We start from the raw sequence: 17,372 nt of genomic DNA on the forward strand, positions 1-17,372 counted from the left end.
TAGTGTCACTTGGCTGCTCTGCAAACCCCAGGCCATCTCCTGCCTCAGGGACTCTGCACACGCTGTCCCCTCTGCCAGGAATGCTGTCCCTGCAGGTGTCCGCACGGCTCCCCGTCACCTCCCTCACTGGTGGCACCGGGAAAGGGCTCACGAAATGCTTACTGAATCAATGAATAGCTGGAGAGCCACACATCAGACGACAGAAAGACACCTCTCTTCCCTTATCCGATCAGCAGGTGCTTTAAAGTTCAATGGGGTCATGCAAATGGGACATCAGAAATTCTCTTTAGAAGTAACACAGGTGCAGAAATGTGTGTGTGTGTGTGTGTGTGTGTGTGTGTGTGTGTGTGTCCACACACTCAGTGAAATGAGACAATAAGAAATTCAGGTCTATCCTTTCTGACTTGGAGACACAGAGAGGGCTAGGGGACAAAAGCAAGCTACAGAGTGATGTTCATGATGTGACTATTTTATAAAACTAGACAAAGGCAAACTCCGATCCCTGACCGTGAGTTTTTGTGCACAGGAGGGGCACGCCGTGTGTGCCGCCATGTTTTACCTGGGCAGGGCTCGGCAGACGGGGCCAGGGTTAACTTTGTGTGCGTACGGTCACCCCTCAGCACCCCTCATCCGCAGGGCTACGTTCCCAGGCCCCCAGAGGATGCCGTAACTGGGGATGACACTGAACTTTATATGTGTTATGGTTCTTTCTGTACATACACACTTGCGATAAAGTTCAATTAGGCACAGTAAGAGATTGATAACAGCTAACAACAAAATGGAACCATTGTAACAATGCACCGTAATGACAGTTATGCGGATGGCGTTGGGGACATTATTAAGTAAGATGAAGGCGGCTTGAACGTGACACTTCGATACTGCGACAGCAGACCTGATACCTCGGGCGCTTCCAAGTAAGGAGAAGGCGACAGCCCAGGGTGACTCACTTCCTGGGTGGGAAGGAGCAGGACAAGGAGGGGCCGTGATCTAAACCTTAGCAATTGTTTATTTCTGGAGTTTTCCATTTAACATCTAGACTGCAGTTGACCTCGGGTCACTGAAACCACAGATAAGGGGGACGACCGTGTTGTTGGATTCCAGTGATAAACACTTAACGATAAATCAGACACATCGAGGCCTGGGAGGGAAGATGGGAGGAAACCACCCCACACTCTGCGGGGCGCCGGAAGCCGGGGAGCCACGGTGGGAACACGGGGGCAGGACTGCCCGGTGGCCCGAGCGGCGCTCCCTCCTCCAGGCGCCCCGCTCCGCTCCGCACACGGCCACGCTCACCGCCGAGGTCGTCACGGCACAGAGACAAGAGCCAGACGCCACCTGAGTGCCCGGCCCGGGCCTGACGGACCACGCGTCGCTGGAGGGCAAGGTGGGGCGGCGGCTGCGGGAAGCGGCCTGACCCACGTGAGCCCGACAGGATGACGTCGCCACAATGCTGGACGTGGAAGTGGGCGGAGCCCAGGCCGGGGGGGGGGGGGGGACAGCCTCGCGTTACCCCGGTACAGCGTGTGGTGACCTGCGTCATGAACGCATGGTGGTCTGGGGGGGACGCGTGCTCGATGCCATTGGGGAGGCCTGCTGGACTCGGGTGTCCCGCGTCACACCAGAGGATTCTAGTCACAGATGGCTGCTGCCAGTCAGGCATGGCCTAGTCCCGGGACGGACGTCTGTTAAATGCCCGGCACGTGTAGCAGTAACGGCGCCCACCCCCGGTCACTTCTGTGAGGCTCCTGCCTGTCATCGGCTGCTGTGCAAACCGTGGGGAGGCCAGCGAAGTCCTCATGTCACTCACGTCTGCGGGGCTTGCCTGGCTTGTGTCTTGTGTGTGTGTAGTGTGCTATGATGGTGAGTTGTGCAAGGTGTGTTGTGTGTTGTTTTGTGCGTGACACGTTGCATGTGTGTTGTAATGTGTGTGTGGGGGTATGTCATGTATGGTATATCGTACGTGTCAGAGTGTGTGGTACCTTGTGTGTGGTGCAGTACGTATGTGTCGTGTGTGATATACTGTGTGTTGTGTGTGCATGGTGTGTGTTGCCATGTGTGTGGTGTCACATGTATAGTATATTGTGTGAATTTTTGTGTGTGGCGTATTGTGTGTGGTGTGCGTCATGTGCATGGTGTGGTATATTGCGTGTGATGTGTAGTGTGTATCCTGTGTGTGTGGTGTGTGTTGTCATGTGTCTGGCGTAGCACGTGTGGTATACTGTGTGTGTATTTGTATGTAGGGGGTACTGTGTGTGTTGTGTGTGCATGATGTGTGTTGTCATATGTATGGTATATTGTGTGTATTTTTGTGGGGGGTATTGTGTGTGTTGTGTGTGTGGTATGTGTGTCATGCATGTGGTGTGGTATATTGTGTGTGTTGTATAGGGTATATGCTGTGTGTGGTGTGTGTGTTGTTATGTGGTGTGGTACGTGCGGCATACTGTGTGCGTATCTTTGGGTGGGGGTGTGCGGTGCATGTCGTGTGTGTGATGTGTGTGTGATGTGTGCGGTGTGCTCTGTGTGGCATACTGCGTGTGTATCTTTGGGTGGGTGTATGCTGTGCGTGTCATGTGTGTCTAGAGGCTCGTTCTCCATAACTCACACTGAGCTCACAAAGCCGTGGCCGTTACCGCTGACACACAGGACGCAGCCGCCTTTCATTCCAAGGCCCCTCTGTCCTCCCTCCCACAGAGCCACACGGGTGCCACGGCCCACAGCAAAGCAGGACGTCGAGGATGCAAGCGGTTAGGTCACAAACTCAGTAAATAAACCCAATGAAAAGGCCAAGGCAGCTGGAAACTTGTCAAACAAACGGGTCCCGGGGAGCACATAAGGGCCAAGTGTGATCTGGGAGGAGGGGCTGCGAGCATGGACGGGGCTGGTCATCCCGTGGACGGAGGTGACTGTTTCTTGCTTTGTGCCACGGCCTCGTGGCAAAAGCTCCTGTGATCCATGCCTGTACCAGCGCATTGGACCGGTGCTGAATTAGTTCCTTCACTCTGTCTCCTAACGAGAGAAGGCCTTTTGATTAAGCAAGCAGCCTAAAAGCTACCTAATGTCCTCTCTTTTATCACCAGGAAATGTGAAGCATCAAAGTCATGTGAATGCAAGGTAGTCACGAGATCCTCGGTTGCTGACACTCAGCTGGGGCAGCCGCTCTCAACCTACCAGGCCTGAGAAGGACTTTGACAACGTCGCGAGGGAGGAGCCACGATCCTGGGTAAGCGATGTTCCCGCCAGCTGTCGAGGGGCCGGCATGAAGCGAGGCCCCGTTGGTCACTCCCGGGGCTTCGGAACGAGCAGTGCTCGTGCTTAAGATCAGAGGCGTCATTACCACCGTCACTTACCTGAGACCAGAGCAAGTGCTGAGGCTGACCGTCGAGCCAGGATACCCTTGCACGTGCCCGTGGTAGAAGCAATGACCCTGGAACGAGGAGAGAGTCAGTTCAGCCACAGCACCATCTCGCCCACCTCGATACACCCACGGCCTCCGATCGCCTTCGCTTGTTTTCAGCTATAGAATTTTCTTTTGCATAAAATATTGAGCCGGGAGTTGTAATATGTAATGCTAAGCCCCACGTGACCCGGCTGAGATCTACGGCTGGAGAATCTTCTGACAGGGTTTTAAGAGGCATCTGGTTCCATTCTTCTCTCTAATGCCCTGCAGGAAAGCCCCGAGGCCGAATGGTCCACACCATCCAGCGGCAGAACAAATCGCATCGGCATCACCGTTTTCGCCTCAGGTAAACCGTCTTTTGTAATGAGACGAAGCGGCAGGGGGTATTTAAACACACCGCGAAATGGAATAAAGCAGGGTCTCAATCTACAGCTTATGAAAACAGACGAGCAGATGCGAGGGAGGGGCGTGAGGAGACAGAAAGGGGACCTCACTGAATTGTCCAACTTAGAGCAGGATGTCTAACTCGGCAGGAAAGAAAAATCGGAAGGTCGTCTAAGTCTAAGGCAGAAGTCCCCGTGTGCCATGCCTGAGACATTCTACATTGTAATGTCACCGATTACGAAAGGAAGCCACAGCATGGACACTTGCTTAGTGAAGACAGATTTCTGTCCAGATTCAAGGTGAATATTATTGTTGAATAAAGGTTGTGTTGCAGCCCCAATTAAGTGGCCGGCCAGCGGGAAACGGTTAAGTACACACAGCAGGCCTCATTCAACTCCTCTTGAATGCCAGGGTGAGCGGTCCTGCTGGCAAAGGGCCGCATCATCTAAGGCGGAAGAGAAGTGGACACGGGTTTTGGCCCGTCCCCTCTGTGCCTGCCTTGGCACTGGCTCCTTCACTCAGGACCATAATAATTCACTTTTTCCAGGATAGGACTTGGTGTCCAGTTAATTCACCCAACAAAAACAAAATTGCAAAGACCACCTTGACTTTGCTAAGAAAGACCATATAATATTCAGTGGCAGAGGAAATCCGATAACTCCATGGGAAAGGGGCCAAGATTAATTATCTCTTTGTCACTGGGAAGAGGACAAAATTCTGAGATCACCTGAAAGACAACTAAAAGACGGAGATGGGAGTGGTGCAGGACATTTGTTATTTTGACATTTTCTTATTGATTCTATGAGTTCTTTATATATTCAGGCTATTCATCCTTTGCCGTTATCAAGTGAGAAATGTCTTTTTAACTCACAATAGCTTTTGTTGTACAGTTTCCAATTTTTACAGAGGCAGATTTATCTACCTTTTCCCTTAATGCATTTTGTGTTTTGCTTACAGTGGCTTTCTTCAAGGTCATATGTAGGTCGACCTTTATTCCCGTCTATTTCTAGTCTTACAGTTAGCTCTTTAATCTATCTGGAACTTCTTTTTGTGGAGGTATGAGGTTGAAGTCTAACTTTCCCCACGAACCAAAAGCCAGCGTTCTCCACCATCATTTTCCTCTTCTTACTGATTTGAAATGCTACCTCGTTATATGCTGAAGATCTACAGAGGTCTATGGTTCACTCCCTGAGCTACTCCCCTGAGGCACACCCCTGTTTGTCACTGCCGTGCCAAGCCCACACTGTCTGAGTCACTGTGGATCTAGAGTACATGTTGCTATCAGAGTAAGTTCTTTTTTTTTTTTTTTACTCAGATGAAATTCACATACCATAAAATTCACCTTTTATAAGCACACAGTTGGGGGGTTTTCGTACATCCACAGTGCTGTGCAGTCATCCTCACTACCTAATTCCAAAACTCTTCCATCTCTCCCCGAAGAAACCTCAGACCCGTTAGCGGTCACTCCCCATGACCCGCTCTCCAGCCCCTGGCAACCGCTAATCTACTTCCTGTCTCTGGATTCACCTGTTCTCCTCATTTCATTGCATCTGAGCGGAATCATACAGTCTGTGTCTGGCTTCTTTCATCATGGATGAACCTTGAACATGACATGGATGAACCTTGAACACGTAATGTTGTAGCAGATGTCGATACTTCCTTTTCATCCCGAATAAAATTACATTGCATGGACAAACCAAATTTTGTTTTTCTATTCATCAGTTGATGGGCGTTCGGGTTCTTTCCACCTTTTAGCTGTTATAAATGATGCTGCCATGAACATCTGTGTGTAAGTTTTCATGTGGACACATTTCCGGTTCTCTTGGGTCTACCCTACGCGTGGGCATATGGTCGTATTACCTACAAGTGGAATGACTAGACCATACGGTAACTCTCTGTTTAGGTCGTGAAGCACTGTCAAACTGTTTTCCCCGGGCAGCAGGACCATTCTCCATTCCCAGGATACGGGAGGAATGCACGAAAGTTCTAAATTCTCCATATCCTCACCAGCACTTACTGTCCATTCTTTGGACTACATCTATCCTAGTGTATGTGAGGTGGTATCTCCTTGTGGTTTTGATTTTTACTTTCCTAATGACGCCGAGCATCTTTTCACATGCTTATTGGCCATTTGTACACCTCCTTGGAAAAATGTTTACTCGAATCCTTTGCCTATTTTTAAATTGGGTCATTGTCTCTTTACTGTTGAGCTGGGAGAGATCTTTATATATTGTGGATACAAGCCCCTTCTCTGATATGATGTGCGAATATTTTCTCCCACTTCTGTGGGTTGGCTTTTCACTTTCTTGATCGTGTATTTTGAAGCACTAATGTTGATCATTTTGATGAGGTCCAAGCTATCTATTGCTTTCTTTGGTTATGGTTTGGTGTCTTGCCTAAGAAACCATTACCTGATCTAAGGTGGCAACGATTTACACCTGTTTTCTTTTAAGCGTTTTGCAGTTTTAGTTCTTACATTCAAATCTTTGAGCCACTTTGAACTGACGTTTGCACATGGCTAGAAGCTGGAGTACGGTTCACTCTTCTGCCTGTAGATACCCAGGTGTACCACAGCCGTTTATTAAAAGACTTTACTTCCCTCGCTTGTCCCGGCAAACTTGTTGAGAGCAACTTTTCTTTAGGTACCTTTCATTTTTCAAAAGAAGCTTCTAGGCTATTATTGCCTATTTTCTCTTTCAAGTGAGTTTTAGAATAAATTAACGCTCTGTAATAATTCGTTGAGATTTTTGCTTGGATTACATTAAATTTATAGGTCAATCTAGTAAGAATTTGTAGTTTTACCATAGTTTTCCTATCCATGTATATAGTATATCTCTCTAATAAAGCTGCTTTGATGTTTTCTGGTCTAGTTTTAGATTTTTTTTTTTTTTCGTATAGATATTGGAAAGTTTTCATCAGGCTAGATTATTTTATTTCATGAGGCATTAGGTTTTGCCTAGGTATTATATATGTTTGTTGATATCACGAGTAGGATCTTTTTTTTATTTTATGGTTATTTTTAATGTAAAGAAAAGCTTTGTTTTTTAAAGTTTATCTTGTATCAGATCCTTTGCCGAAACATCAGCTTAATAGTTTGTAGAGTATCTTAGATTTTTTGTGTTGTTGATTATATCAACTACAAACAACGAAAGTTTCGTAGGCTGCTTTCTGACCCTCCGACAGCGTTGAGGAATGAGATGGCTAGGTGTCCGGGGCAAAGGCGGGAGAGGGACTTGCCCACGTGAGAAGGCAGTGGGCAGTGGGGGAGGGAGTGGCAGCCCCGGTGACAGGGTCAAAAGATTCTGGAAGAGCATGGCATTCACGGTGCCCTGTCTACTCCCGGCCAGGGTGTCATCCTTCATGAGCATGTGGCTTAGGACAGAAAGAATGCACGAAGGACCATGGCAGGGAACATCTGCCCAGACTGCCACATCGGGCATCAGCTGGGCCATGGGGGACCGTGCTGCCAGCTTGCCTCCTTAGCTTCCATGTGAAATAACTTTTGAAAGCCTCTGTGGTCTCCCCTCTCTAGATAACCCTAGCGTGGGTACTTAAGGGAGGTGTGATATCGATTCTCTAGACACGACGGATTCATGTACCTGGATGGAAAGGCTCCCGGTCTGCTCTGCACAGGGCAGGGATTTATCAGTCCTGGGAACCCGGCAGGCATGTCAGAGCTGGACAAGTCCGAAAGTCAGAGGACAGCGGCCGATGTTATAGCTCAGGCTTCCTGGGGTAACCAGAATCACTGGGTTTGGACAGTTATACATTTTGGGGGGGTTTCCTATGGTATAGAATTTGCCTCATTTTAGAGAATGTGAAATGTGGCTATAGGCAGTTAAGTATTGGTGAAACAAACAAACAAACAAACAAACAAAAAAACGCAAATGGTGACCATAATCTTAATTACTGACCTCTGACATTTCAAACTTATTTCTTTCCAGTCTCAATTTATTTTTAACAGATTACTTATGAAGAGTATTTTCAAATTAAATATTCAGAAATTTAAGCTCGTTAAAGCGCGAGCTTAGTACAAATTAATATAAAATCGATTCTCAGTTCAACAACCTATTGCTCGTAAAAGAGGAGGATTTTTGCTCCCATGAGCTGGTCCTAAGTACTCCCGCCTCTGGAGCTGACAACTTCCTTCTTAGCTCTAAAACTACTTTTGATTTACCATCAGACAGCTGACTAACGAGCCTGCGTTCACTCCTGACTAATCAAAGAAGTGATTAACTTCTTAGATTACTAAATAATGGCCAGAACTCCTGTTCTAGATTCTCCAGGACAAGTGCAATTTCCTGAAGTTTTTTTCAATATGATTCACTAAATGTTTAAACCAATGTGATTTCATTTTTATAATGTGGTAAGTCATCAAATAAATTCACAACTCAGAATGACATACTCAGCCCACCGTGTGCCACATAATCGGTTAGGGAATTTGGTTACGGGGAGTGAGGGAAAGGCATCCTCTTTGGGGGTGGCTGAGGCATAGGGAGCAGCGTGGGCAGCAGCGGCCTCAGGGGCCAACAGTGCCCACTCAGGAATGTCTCCAGGTGAGCCTGTGTCCCCATATCCGAGGGCCAGGCTGCCTCCCCAGATGGATGCTAAGAGGCGGGAACCTGCTCGCCCTTGTGAGTTCGTAAAAACACGTGTCTTGTTGGATCTGGATGCGGCCGCACCAGCGAGAGATGCAGCAGGCATCCATCAGGACAAAGGACGTCTTGTGGCCCAGGGCCCACGGATCAATCGATGAGCACAAAGACCTCTGCGAGCTTTCTCGAACCCCATGTTCTTTCTGTTGCCCCCACGGTGCTGAACTGAGCTGTCTCCTTTCCATCATGCTCATGTCCGTAACGAGAGCTTGAGCCCAGACATCTTCGCCTGGTTCTGCTGATCCAATACATTCTATTTCTACCAACAAAACATAACATAGAAAATAGTCCCAAACACGCAGAACCACAAAATTATATCTTTTCCTTAACAAAACCTCTAACTGTGTATTTTACATACTCATTACTTAACCTAATGCATTCTCCCACTCCAGCAAAATAGATTTTCCTTCTGTTTAAGACTATCCATCAAATATAACGGTGGGTAAGAGGAAGACGGGGTAAGAACGAAGACTCTTGCCCGCGACTCTGTGCCCCAGGAAGCAGCATCAGCGTTCTGCTACCCGGGCCCCAGAGGACGAGAAAGGAATTCTCAACGCTAAACGGCTAACAAAAACGGGCTGATTCTGGGATTAAAAAGGACCCTGTGCGATGGCCAATGCATCTTGGCTTATTACTCGAATCACACAGCGTTCCAGCTGGACAGAAGCTTCGGGCCGTCTGAGGCCCGCCTTCCACTTTCAGCTGCCCCTGCCCAGGACAGATGTGGAAACTGAGGCCCTGACCGGTTCCACAGCTAAGGCCGCAGAGTTCGTCACCGGCGGAGCAGGGACTAACGCCCAGGCCTCTGGACTCCAGGCCAGACGGCTCCCCTCTTTCTCTTGTTGCCATGGACACGTGCCATCATGACGCTCTCTTTTTGAAAAGAAAAGCTACTCCTAAAATCCAAATGCGGATGGAAGGCACGGCGGAGCCTCATCTCGGGGTCACTCAGGGGACCCCAGGCAGCGAAGTCACGTCCGAACTCAGAAAGGTCTGCAGACAGGGTGGGTACGAGGGTGACCGTGCATGCGTGTGTGTTCGTGCGTACATGTGTGCACTACGTGTGCATGTGTTTTGTGCATGCATGTGTGTTTGTGTGTGCATGTGTGCACTGCGTGTGCACCTGTGTGCATGTTTTGTGTGTGCTGTGTGCGCATGTGCGCGTGTGCATGTGTATTCGTGCCTGTGCGTACACGTGCGTGTATGTACGCGTGTGTGTATGTGCGCCGGTTGCTGACCTGCACTTCAGCGGGACAGTTGTCCAGCATTTTTCCTTTGCATGGCTCATCCGGCCCCCACATACCGCGTGTTTGCTTGAGACCAAAGCAAGGGGACAGTGCATTCAAGCACAGGAAGAAGCGACTTTGCAGCCCGTGGTCTCCTGTGACTGGGCTTCCTTACGCTTAACCCTGAGACTGGACGGGACGGGGTGGCTGAGAAGTAAGTCGCTACACGTGTACGCCCAGAGCACTCTATGTCCAGCTGCTATGACAGACATATCAAGGACCGTCTCCGGGCGCCAGCACACGATCTCGCTGGAGTCCTGTGTCAGAGAACAGTGCTTAGGAAGCCACGTTCACGTTCTGTGGGGTCTCCTGGCGAATGCGCCCGGACGGAGCACGTCTGCCATCGTGAGAGCCCTAGACTGATCTGGAGCTGGATCCTGGGGTTTGGGACACTGAGTCTCAGTTTTTCTACCGCCAGATGGGACTGACGTTCATTGCCCTGGGTTTTAGGGATCAAGCAAAAATTGCACGAGGAAGCGATTTGTGAAACATTGCAGATCTGGAACATGGAAATATGTATTTTAAATCTATTATGCTGTAAGGTCTATTTTCCACCTGGCTATTTTCCTCTGCACTGGATCCCAGCTCAGCGTATGTTTGTCCAATGAATGAAACTGACCCATTCGAGAGAAGGGAGTCTGATTTCGAACCCTCCCTCATTGGTTCCTTACTCTCAGCTCTGAATCGTCTTGAATGCTTGACTTTGCGTGGATCCCCCAGATGAACGGAAGGGCTGGGGGCTAGTCCCAATTTCATGGAGACACAGGCGTCGTAAGAACTCTGCTCTCAGCACAGCTCATCGACCTCTTTCCTGCCCAGAGCCCGCTTTCCATTCCATTATCGTGATCTACGAGGGACTTCAGAAGGAACATGTGCTCCAAGGTGGTTAAGAGTTGTTGCGAATTGATCATCAAAACAGAGCGGTGGCTACAGCTGGCTCACTGTCCTGAAGGCCTGACTGTGCTCCAAGTTCAGCATCTGTCTGGTTCATGTTTACGTTCATGACTGGTTAAGTGTGCGAGCTGAGATTCGGGGCCGGGCGGCCCTCCTCCCTGGCTTGTGAGTCTGAGCTCTACACACTCTGCCCCCAGACAGAAGGCCGGTCTCAGAGCCGTCCGTGTCCTGGCAGCTTTAGAGGAGGAAGGTCACCAAAGCCTGGAGCTCCTCTGTCCCTCATTCCAAACCCACGTGGATTTGGCTCTTTCATCATTTAGCTCCTAAAGCATCCTCATCACGGGCCCGCTGTACCATCTGCAGTCAGACGGCTTGTTCTCTGAGGACAGGGACCATGTGTCCTCCTCGCTTCTTCACACAGCCACAAAGCGCTGGACCTTGACTCAGTTCGGCTGGGCTTCCCAGCAACGCACTTGGAGAATTCTCAGAGGGCTGCTGGGCCTGTCCTCTCCCCACATTCCAGGACTGCAGCTCAGCAGAACACACCCCGCTCTCCCCTGGAGGTGTTTGTTGTCAGGAGCCTCGTTTTGCAAATGAATGCCAGTCCGTTCCCTAGTCCACCTTGCTACAGTTGTATAGACTCATTGCATTACAGTAGACACCGCACCCACGGACATAAGACAGAGACGCTTCAGCGTTTTGATCCTAGTGAACCAGGGAGTGCATCGCGGTGGTTAGGAGCTCAGAGTCTAGAGTTGTCCTGTGTGGGTTTGAATCCTCATTAGGCTGAGCTTGATCTGGTTACTTAACCCCTCTCTGTCTCAGAGTCCACAGCTGGGTATGAAAAGAGCAAACATTGATTTATCGTGAGGATCAAACATAAAAATGTATAAAAAAGCACTTTGCAAAGTGCCCTGCATGTTGTCGATGCTGACTTAATGCTAGCTGTCATATTGTCATATTGGATACTCAATAAGCATTTGTTGTTGAGTGAGCGCACGAATGAATGAATGAATGCACGCATGCATGAAAACATAGCGTATGCCACCATTGTGGAATGTGCCTACTGCTCTAAGGAATTTGAACTTGATTGAAGGGGCATTGGGGAAGCTATTGATGCTTTGAGAGGATCAAAAGACGAGTGCCATGGAACACGGCATAAAGAGAAAGATATTCTAGAAGGACCGATCAGGCAGAAGTGGGGCTGAATTCAACCTAGGTGAGGTTGCAGGTGGGGAGAAAACGGCAGGTGGCCCTGACGACTTCCGGTCGAGCAGGAGGGGAGGCCAGAGCTGGAGCAGAAGTGTCGGCGGGCGAGGAGGGGTGTGAGGCGGCCGCGGAGCAGAAACCAGTGCCGGACGTGCTGCGACCGCATCGCGCCTCGGTCGGCGAGAGGACCAAGCGGCCGTCTGAGAGCGGGAGCCTGGAAGAGCCGACGAATCAGATGTGTGCGGGGCACAGAGACGGTGCAGGAACGACACGGGCCTTGCTCACCCCTGGCACACGTTCGAACTGCGAACGGTCCCCGCCTCCCCGCCTCCCCGCCTGCCTCCAGAATCGTCTGCGCCTCCCCGCGGCTGCTCTCCAGCTGTAACTGAATGTGGTTGGCTCCCTAACGCCCCTGTGCCCAGGCACGGCCAGGCCCAGCCAACTGCAGAAGGTTCTCCTCCTTCGTGATAGGAAACCACAGTGGAAATGGATGGAATGTCACCCAAACGCCGCTTCTGACCCAGGTCGTGGACCCCAGGTCCATCTGATGGCCAAGCTCAGCCAACGCTGACTGGTCCCCTTTTGATGTCTGTCACAGCAAATGTTTCATCCATGTCTCAGTGAGAAACAATACCACAAACAGAAGCCTTCTGGGCATTGCTCATGTGTACAAGGTTGGCATTTTTTCCTTCCCTCCCATCTCCATGGCCCTGGGATCCCAGTAGCTCTCGCCTCTCCCCAGGGCTTTCGGCTTTCGGCTCTCCCGCAGGGTTGACGGCCTGATCTGGCGCCATGTCTGCTCGTTGCCTGTGATCACCTTCATGCCGCTAGGCGGGGCTTTGCAACGCCCACACCTGTGCACGGCGTCTCCTTGGTCCAGACCTTCCAGCGGCCGCCCAGCGTTCGACCACAGCAAGCAGATTTCTCACCAGGACCTCCAAGTGCTCCGCACTCTGGCCCTCGTCAGCTTTTCAACACTTCCTCACCTCCAAGTAAAACTCGGCGTCGGCCTCGGATGTCCTTCCCTTTGTCATGCCCGGTTCATGCCTCCTCAGCCTCCAGAACCCAACCCAGGCAACATGGTCCTCCCTCCGTGAGCATTCCACGGTCCCCAGCCTTTCCCACAGCATACCTTGCACAGATTTCAGCGAAGTCTGTGATTCCTAGAAAAATGTCATTCTCCTCCGTCCAGCCCCACGTGGCCCCTGGTCTGTATTTAATCCCCGTTGTGTTCTCAGAGGCAGTCACGGTGCCTGGCACCACGCATGTGCTCGCGTACACGTGTGTGACAGATGGGTACATGGATGCGTTTCTGCCGAAGCACTGATGACATTTAGGAGACTTTCTGGAGGGCCATTCTGGCCTTTCCCAGAATTGTCTTTTGGGATGTAAATAGCATAAACGTCACGTGCACTGTCTCCCACAGGCCTTATTAAAAGTGACAATATAAAACATAATCTTCCCTTAGATGTGGCCAGCAAAGGATTAAGCCACAAATATTTCATCCTGTCAGGACAATAGAGAGATGAAAGACCAGTGATCAATTCCAGAATTAAAATCAGCCACTACTCTGCTTGTCAACCAGCCTGTACTGATTGTCGAGAGATTAAAAAAAAAAAAAAAGGACATTATAGCCAAAAAGTGGTTCTTATTTTATATATAATTTTAAACTTAGGAAAATCTATTGTGTGCTGACTTTAGGGGATAAGGAGATGAGTCAGCACATTTCTTTTTGTTTTCCAGCCTGATTCAATCAAAACAACCCCCGCGAAGCGGCAGAAGCTGCATCTGTCTCCTTACCATGAAAGGCAAGGCGAGCCTGCTCCCCTACAGGGTCTGCCCCGGGACCCACTGCCTAGGGCCGTGGGTTTTATTCGGTGAACAAGACCATTCATTCCTTTGCTTTCCATCACGTGGCTGACGGCTCAGAGAGGCACTGAAGGGAGGGAGAAGCTAGCTGCTGGATTACAAGGAAAGTCAGCATTTTCCTAATTATACAAGTAGTATGTGCTTGTTGTTTCTGGAAGTTTGGGGTGTCCCTTAACCCAGCTTCTGTAGGTTGCTTTACCTACTGAAGCCAGATTCAGAGTCAGATGAAGATCAAAATGCAGTATTCGCTGAATTTCCTTTAAACAACGGGCTTCTAGTATATTCTGTTAGAGGATGCGACTTAGACTTGAGCAGAAGTGAGGCTTCCAGGAATTTCCCACTCTTATCCACCCCATCCTGCTGCTGGCCAAGCCTTCAGACCACCTTGGGGAAGCCGGGGCTGCAGTTCACTGTTGCTTTGACTGCTTCACGGAGGAAGCAGGCACGTCTAAGCTGCCATTGCCTGAGGGAGGATGGCAGAGCCAGCGAGGTGGCCTTTCTGAGCCAGGGCTGAACCCGCCCCCCCCGCAACAGTTTGCAGGAACCAGCGGGTGTCAGGCCTGCCTCTCCCACCTTCCTCTCCCTGAAAAGCTCTTTTCACGGGAGGAGTAAGGGCTGGGACAGACATTTGTCCTTCTGTATAGTCACCTGGTAAAAAAATGAGGAGAAAGAAAACGTAACACCCCTCCTCGCCCCCCGCCCCATACACGCAACAACCATAGAGAACAGAACACAGAGAGTCTCCCAGCACACAGACACCACCACGATGAACGCTCTGATGCCCATCCGCCCAGGCGAGTTTCTAAGATGCCTGGGTTTGTAGCCTTCAGCCCTTGCGATTCAAGTCCGAACAGACCTGGCAGCGGTGGACCCTCTGTTTCCTCTCAAATGAGAGAAAAGGACAAAAATTGCCTACGAAAAGGAAAATCTGTAAGAGAGACCGAAACAGAAGACACGAAACGGTGACAATCACGCTGGAAGCATACCTTACACACTCCGGATATGTCCACATGAGACAAGCGCCACCCACCATGGCACATGACGGATCCTGGGAGACCCGAGCCTACTGTCACAGTCTTTCTGGGGTCTCTTTTTTTCCTCTCTCTATTGGGAACGACAATTTACACTGTGAGGACAGCCTTAGCGCTAACTCTAAAAGCCTATTTTAAATGAGATCATCTTAGAAGAAAAAGAGAAAGAAAGAAAGTCATGGCATCACTGTTACCTAAGTCTGAGCCTGGTCCTCGGCTGTTCATTTTGAGCCTCCATCTTTCTCCTGTCTCCGGAGTCACATATCCAACTGTACCGAACACATGTACTTGGCTACAAACTCAACGGAGACGAACGTGTGCTCATCGTCCCCTCTGCCCTCCAAGGCCAACGACTGCTTCTTAACGGCGCCAGCAGGAAGCCGGTCACTCGCCCGATGGCCTAAACGAAGTGAAGCACTAGAGGTGACAATCCCCTCACTCACTATCCAGCCTTGCCTCTTCAAGCTTTCTTGACCCTGGCCAGTTCCATCCACCGCACGATCCACTTCTGGAGGCATAAGCTTCATCAACGACAAGAGGCCCTCGATGAACCTCCTTGCCTTCTGTCTACCGGCATTCCTACTAATCTTTTTTCCATTCTGACACTGGAGACCCTTTCTCAAGCACAGAACCGAACGTGCTAGTCCCCTGCATGAAAACTTTCTTTGGCTCTCAATTTTCAGTAAGATAAAGTCAAAATGCCTCAGTACAAAAGGGTTTCACATCGATCTTTCTCCTCTTCTTTACCCATTTTTAAAGAACTAGATTAAATAGCACTTTCTCGGTGAAATGGCCTTCAATAAGTTAAAACTAATCCTGGCCTACGCAAAGTTCCAATGGAATTTTGTGCATACCTCTTATTGTAGCAATTATATTAAAACAGAATAATTTTTGTCTTTTTAATGCCCTGCCTCTCCAGCAGAAGTTATATGCTGGGGAGCATATTTCATTCAACCTGTATCCCCAAGCCTAACAGTGTCTGGTGCTTAATACGTGTTTACTGAGTGAATGAATGAATGAATTCTGGATGGCATCACCTAAAAAGGGTCCCCACACCCTGGGCTGTGGGCCGGTACCGGTCCATGACCTGTTAGGAACTGGGCTGCACAGCAGGAGGTGAACGGAAGGTGAGCAAGAGAAGCTTCATCTGTATCCGCAGCCGCTCCCCAGCGCCAGCATCACCGCCTCAGCTCCGCCTCATATCACCAGGCATTAGATTCTCACAGGAGCCCTGGTTCCTGGTGCCACAAAAGTTGGGGACGGCTGGCCTAACGTGTGGCAATGGCTAAATGAATTATTTTTTGAAAACCTAGTGTATGCGAGATGCTACATGAGGCTCTTTGGGAGCAGAACGGAGATATAAGAAATATTCCCCACCCACGAACTCTCTTATAATCTATGTAATATATAGTGCAGATTATAATTGAAAAAATAATATCGATTATAATAAAACGTTTCATCTGAAGATATTAATATGCGGAATTGTATATTAGATGTCCTAATGTTGAACTATCTTTGCATTGCTCAGCTAAGTACCATCTGGTCATAAAGTATTTTTTAAAATATGTGCAGGGTATGGTTTGCAAATACCTTAGCACGTTTGCAACTATGTTCATAATTGAAACTAGCCTATAATATGATTTTGTGCACGCCTTTTTTCTAACCCTGGTAGTTCTTCTCTCCCTGCCTTAAATTATTTTTTTTTCAATTCTCAGAAACTATTTGTTCCTTAATAGGTTTGACGAAACTCACCTGATAAAATAGTTTGGGTTTGATGTTGTTTTTGGGGTGGATTTAAGAAATACTATTATTGATTTAATTTCTTTATATAGTTATATTTAAATTTTTCTATTTCACCTTGAACCACCGTTAAGAATTTACATTGAAAAAAAAATGGTTAGTATTGTTCATAACATTCTTGTAATTTAAAAAACTTTCTGTATAACAATAGCTACATTGCTCTTTGTATTTCTAAAATTGTCTACTTGGCAATTCTTTCCCCGCCCCTTGATTAAATTTGTGTGCTGGCCATTTTATTCATATTTTCAAAGAATCAGCTTTTGGTTTAATTGATTCCCTCAATTTTTTTTGGTCTACCTTTTCACTTATTTTTGCTCATTTAAAAAATCTTCATTTCTCAGAAAGGTATATCTAGATCTCCCTCTGTTTGTAGATTTCTCAATTTATTGTTGCAATTCTCCCAATTATTGCTTTGTATGTTTTGAGACTATTTTGCTGGTACATATAGGTTTATAATTCTTTTACCATTCTCTTCAATTGTTCTTTTTATCATTAAGTAATGACTCTCTTTATCCCTAATAATGTCTTTTTTTTTTTTTTTTTGCCTTAAGATCTAGCTTGTCTGATATTCACAGCACTACGGTAACTTTCTTTGGGTTAAGATAACCATTTTGCATTTTGAGGGTGAATTTTGCAAAAATTAAGCAGCTGAATTTTATTTTTAAGTTCTAAGCAGATAATCTGTTTTTACTTTGACAGATTTAATCCATTTACGTACAATGAGATTAATATGTTGACTCATTTTTATCTTATTAGTTTGTTTTATATTTATTCTACTTCTTTGTAAATTCTCTTTCTCCTTTCTTATCATCTCTTGGGTTGATATACTATTTTTATTCACCCTCTA

General features: G+C 48.2%; 1 protein-coding gene across 1 annotated transcript in view; it reads right to left on the reverse strand.

The window, feature by feature from the left end:
* ADAM12 (ADAM metallopeptidase domain 12) overlaps window positions 1-17,372 on the reverse strand; it is a 298,271-nt gene that overhangs the window by 109,782 nt on the left and 171,117 nt on the right. The window contains exon 6 of the mRNA XM_023533770.1: window positions 3,348-3,424. Coding sequence (XP_023389538.1) covers window positions 3,348-3,424 — 77 coding nt within the window. The remainder of the gene's footprint in view (window positions 1-3,347; window positions 3,425-17,372) is intronic.

Source organism: Pteropus vampyrus, unplaced genomic scaffold, assembly GCF_000151845.1.
Source record: "Pteropus vampyrus isolate Shadow unplaced genomic scaffold, Pvam_2.0 Scaffold111, whole genome shotgun sequence".
NCBI classification, from domain to species: domain Eukaryota; kingdom Metazoa; phylum Chordata; class Mammalia; order Chiroptera; family Pteropodidae; genus Pteropus; species Pteropus vampyrus.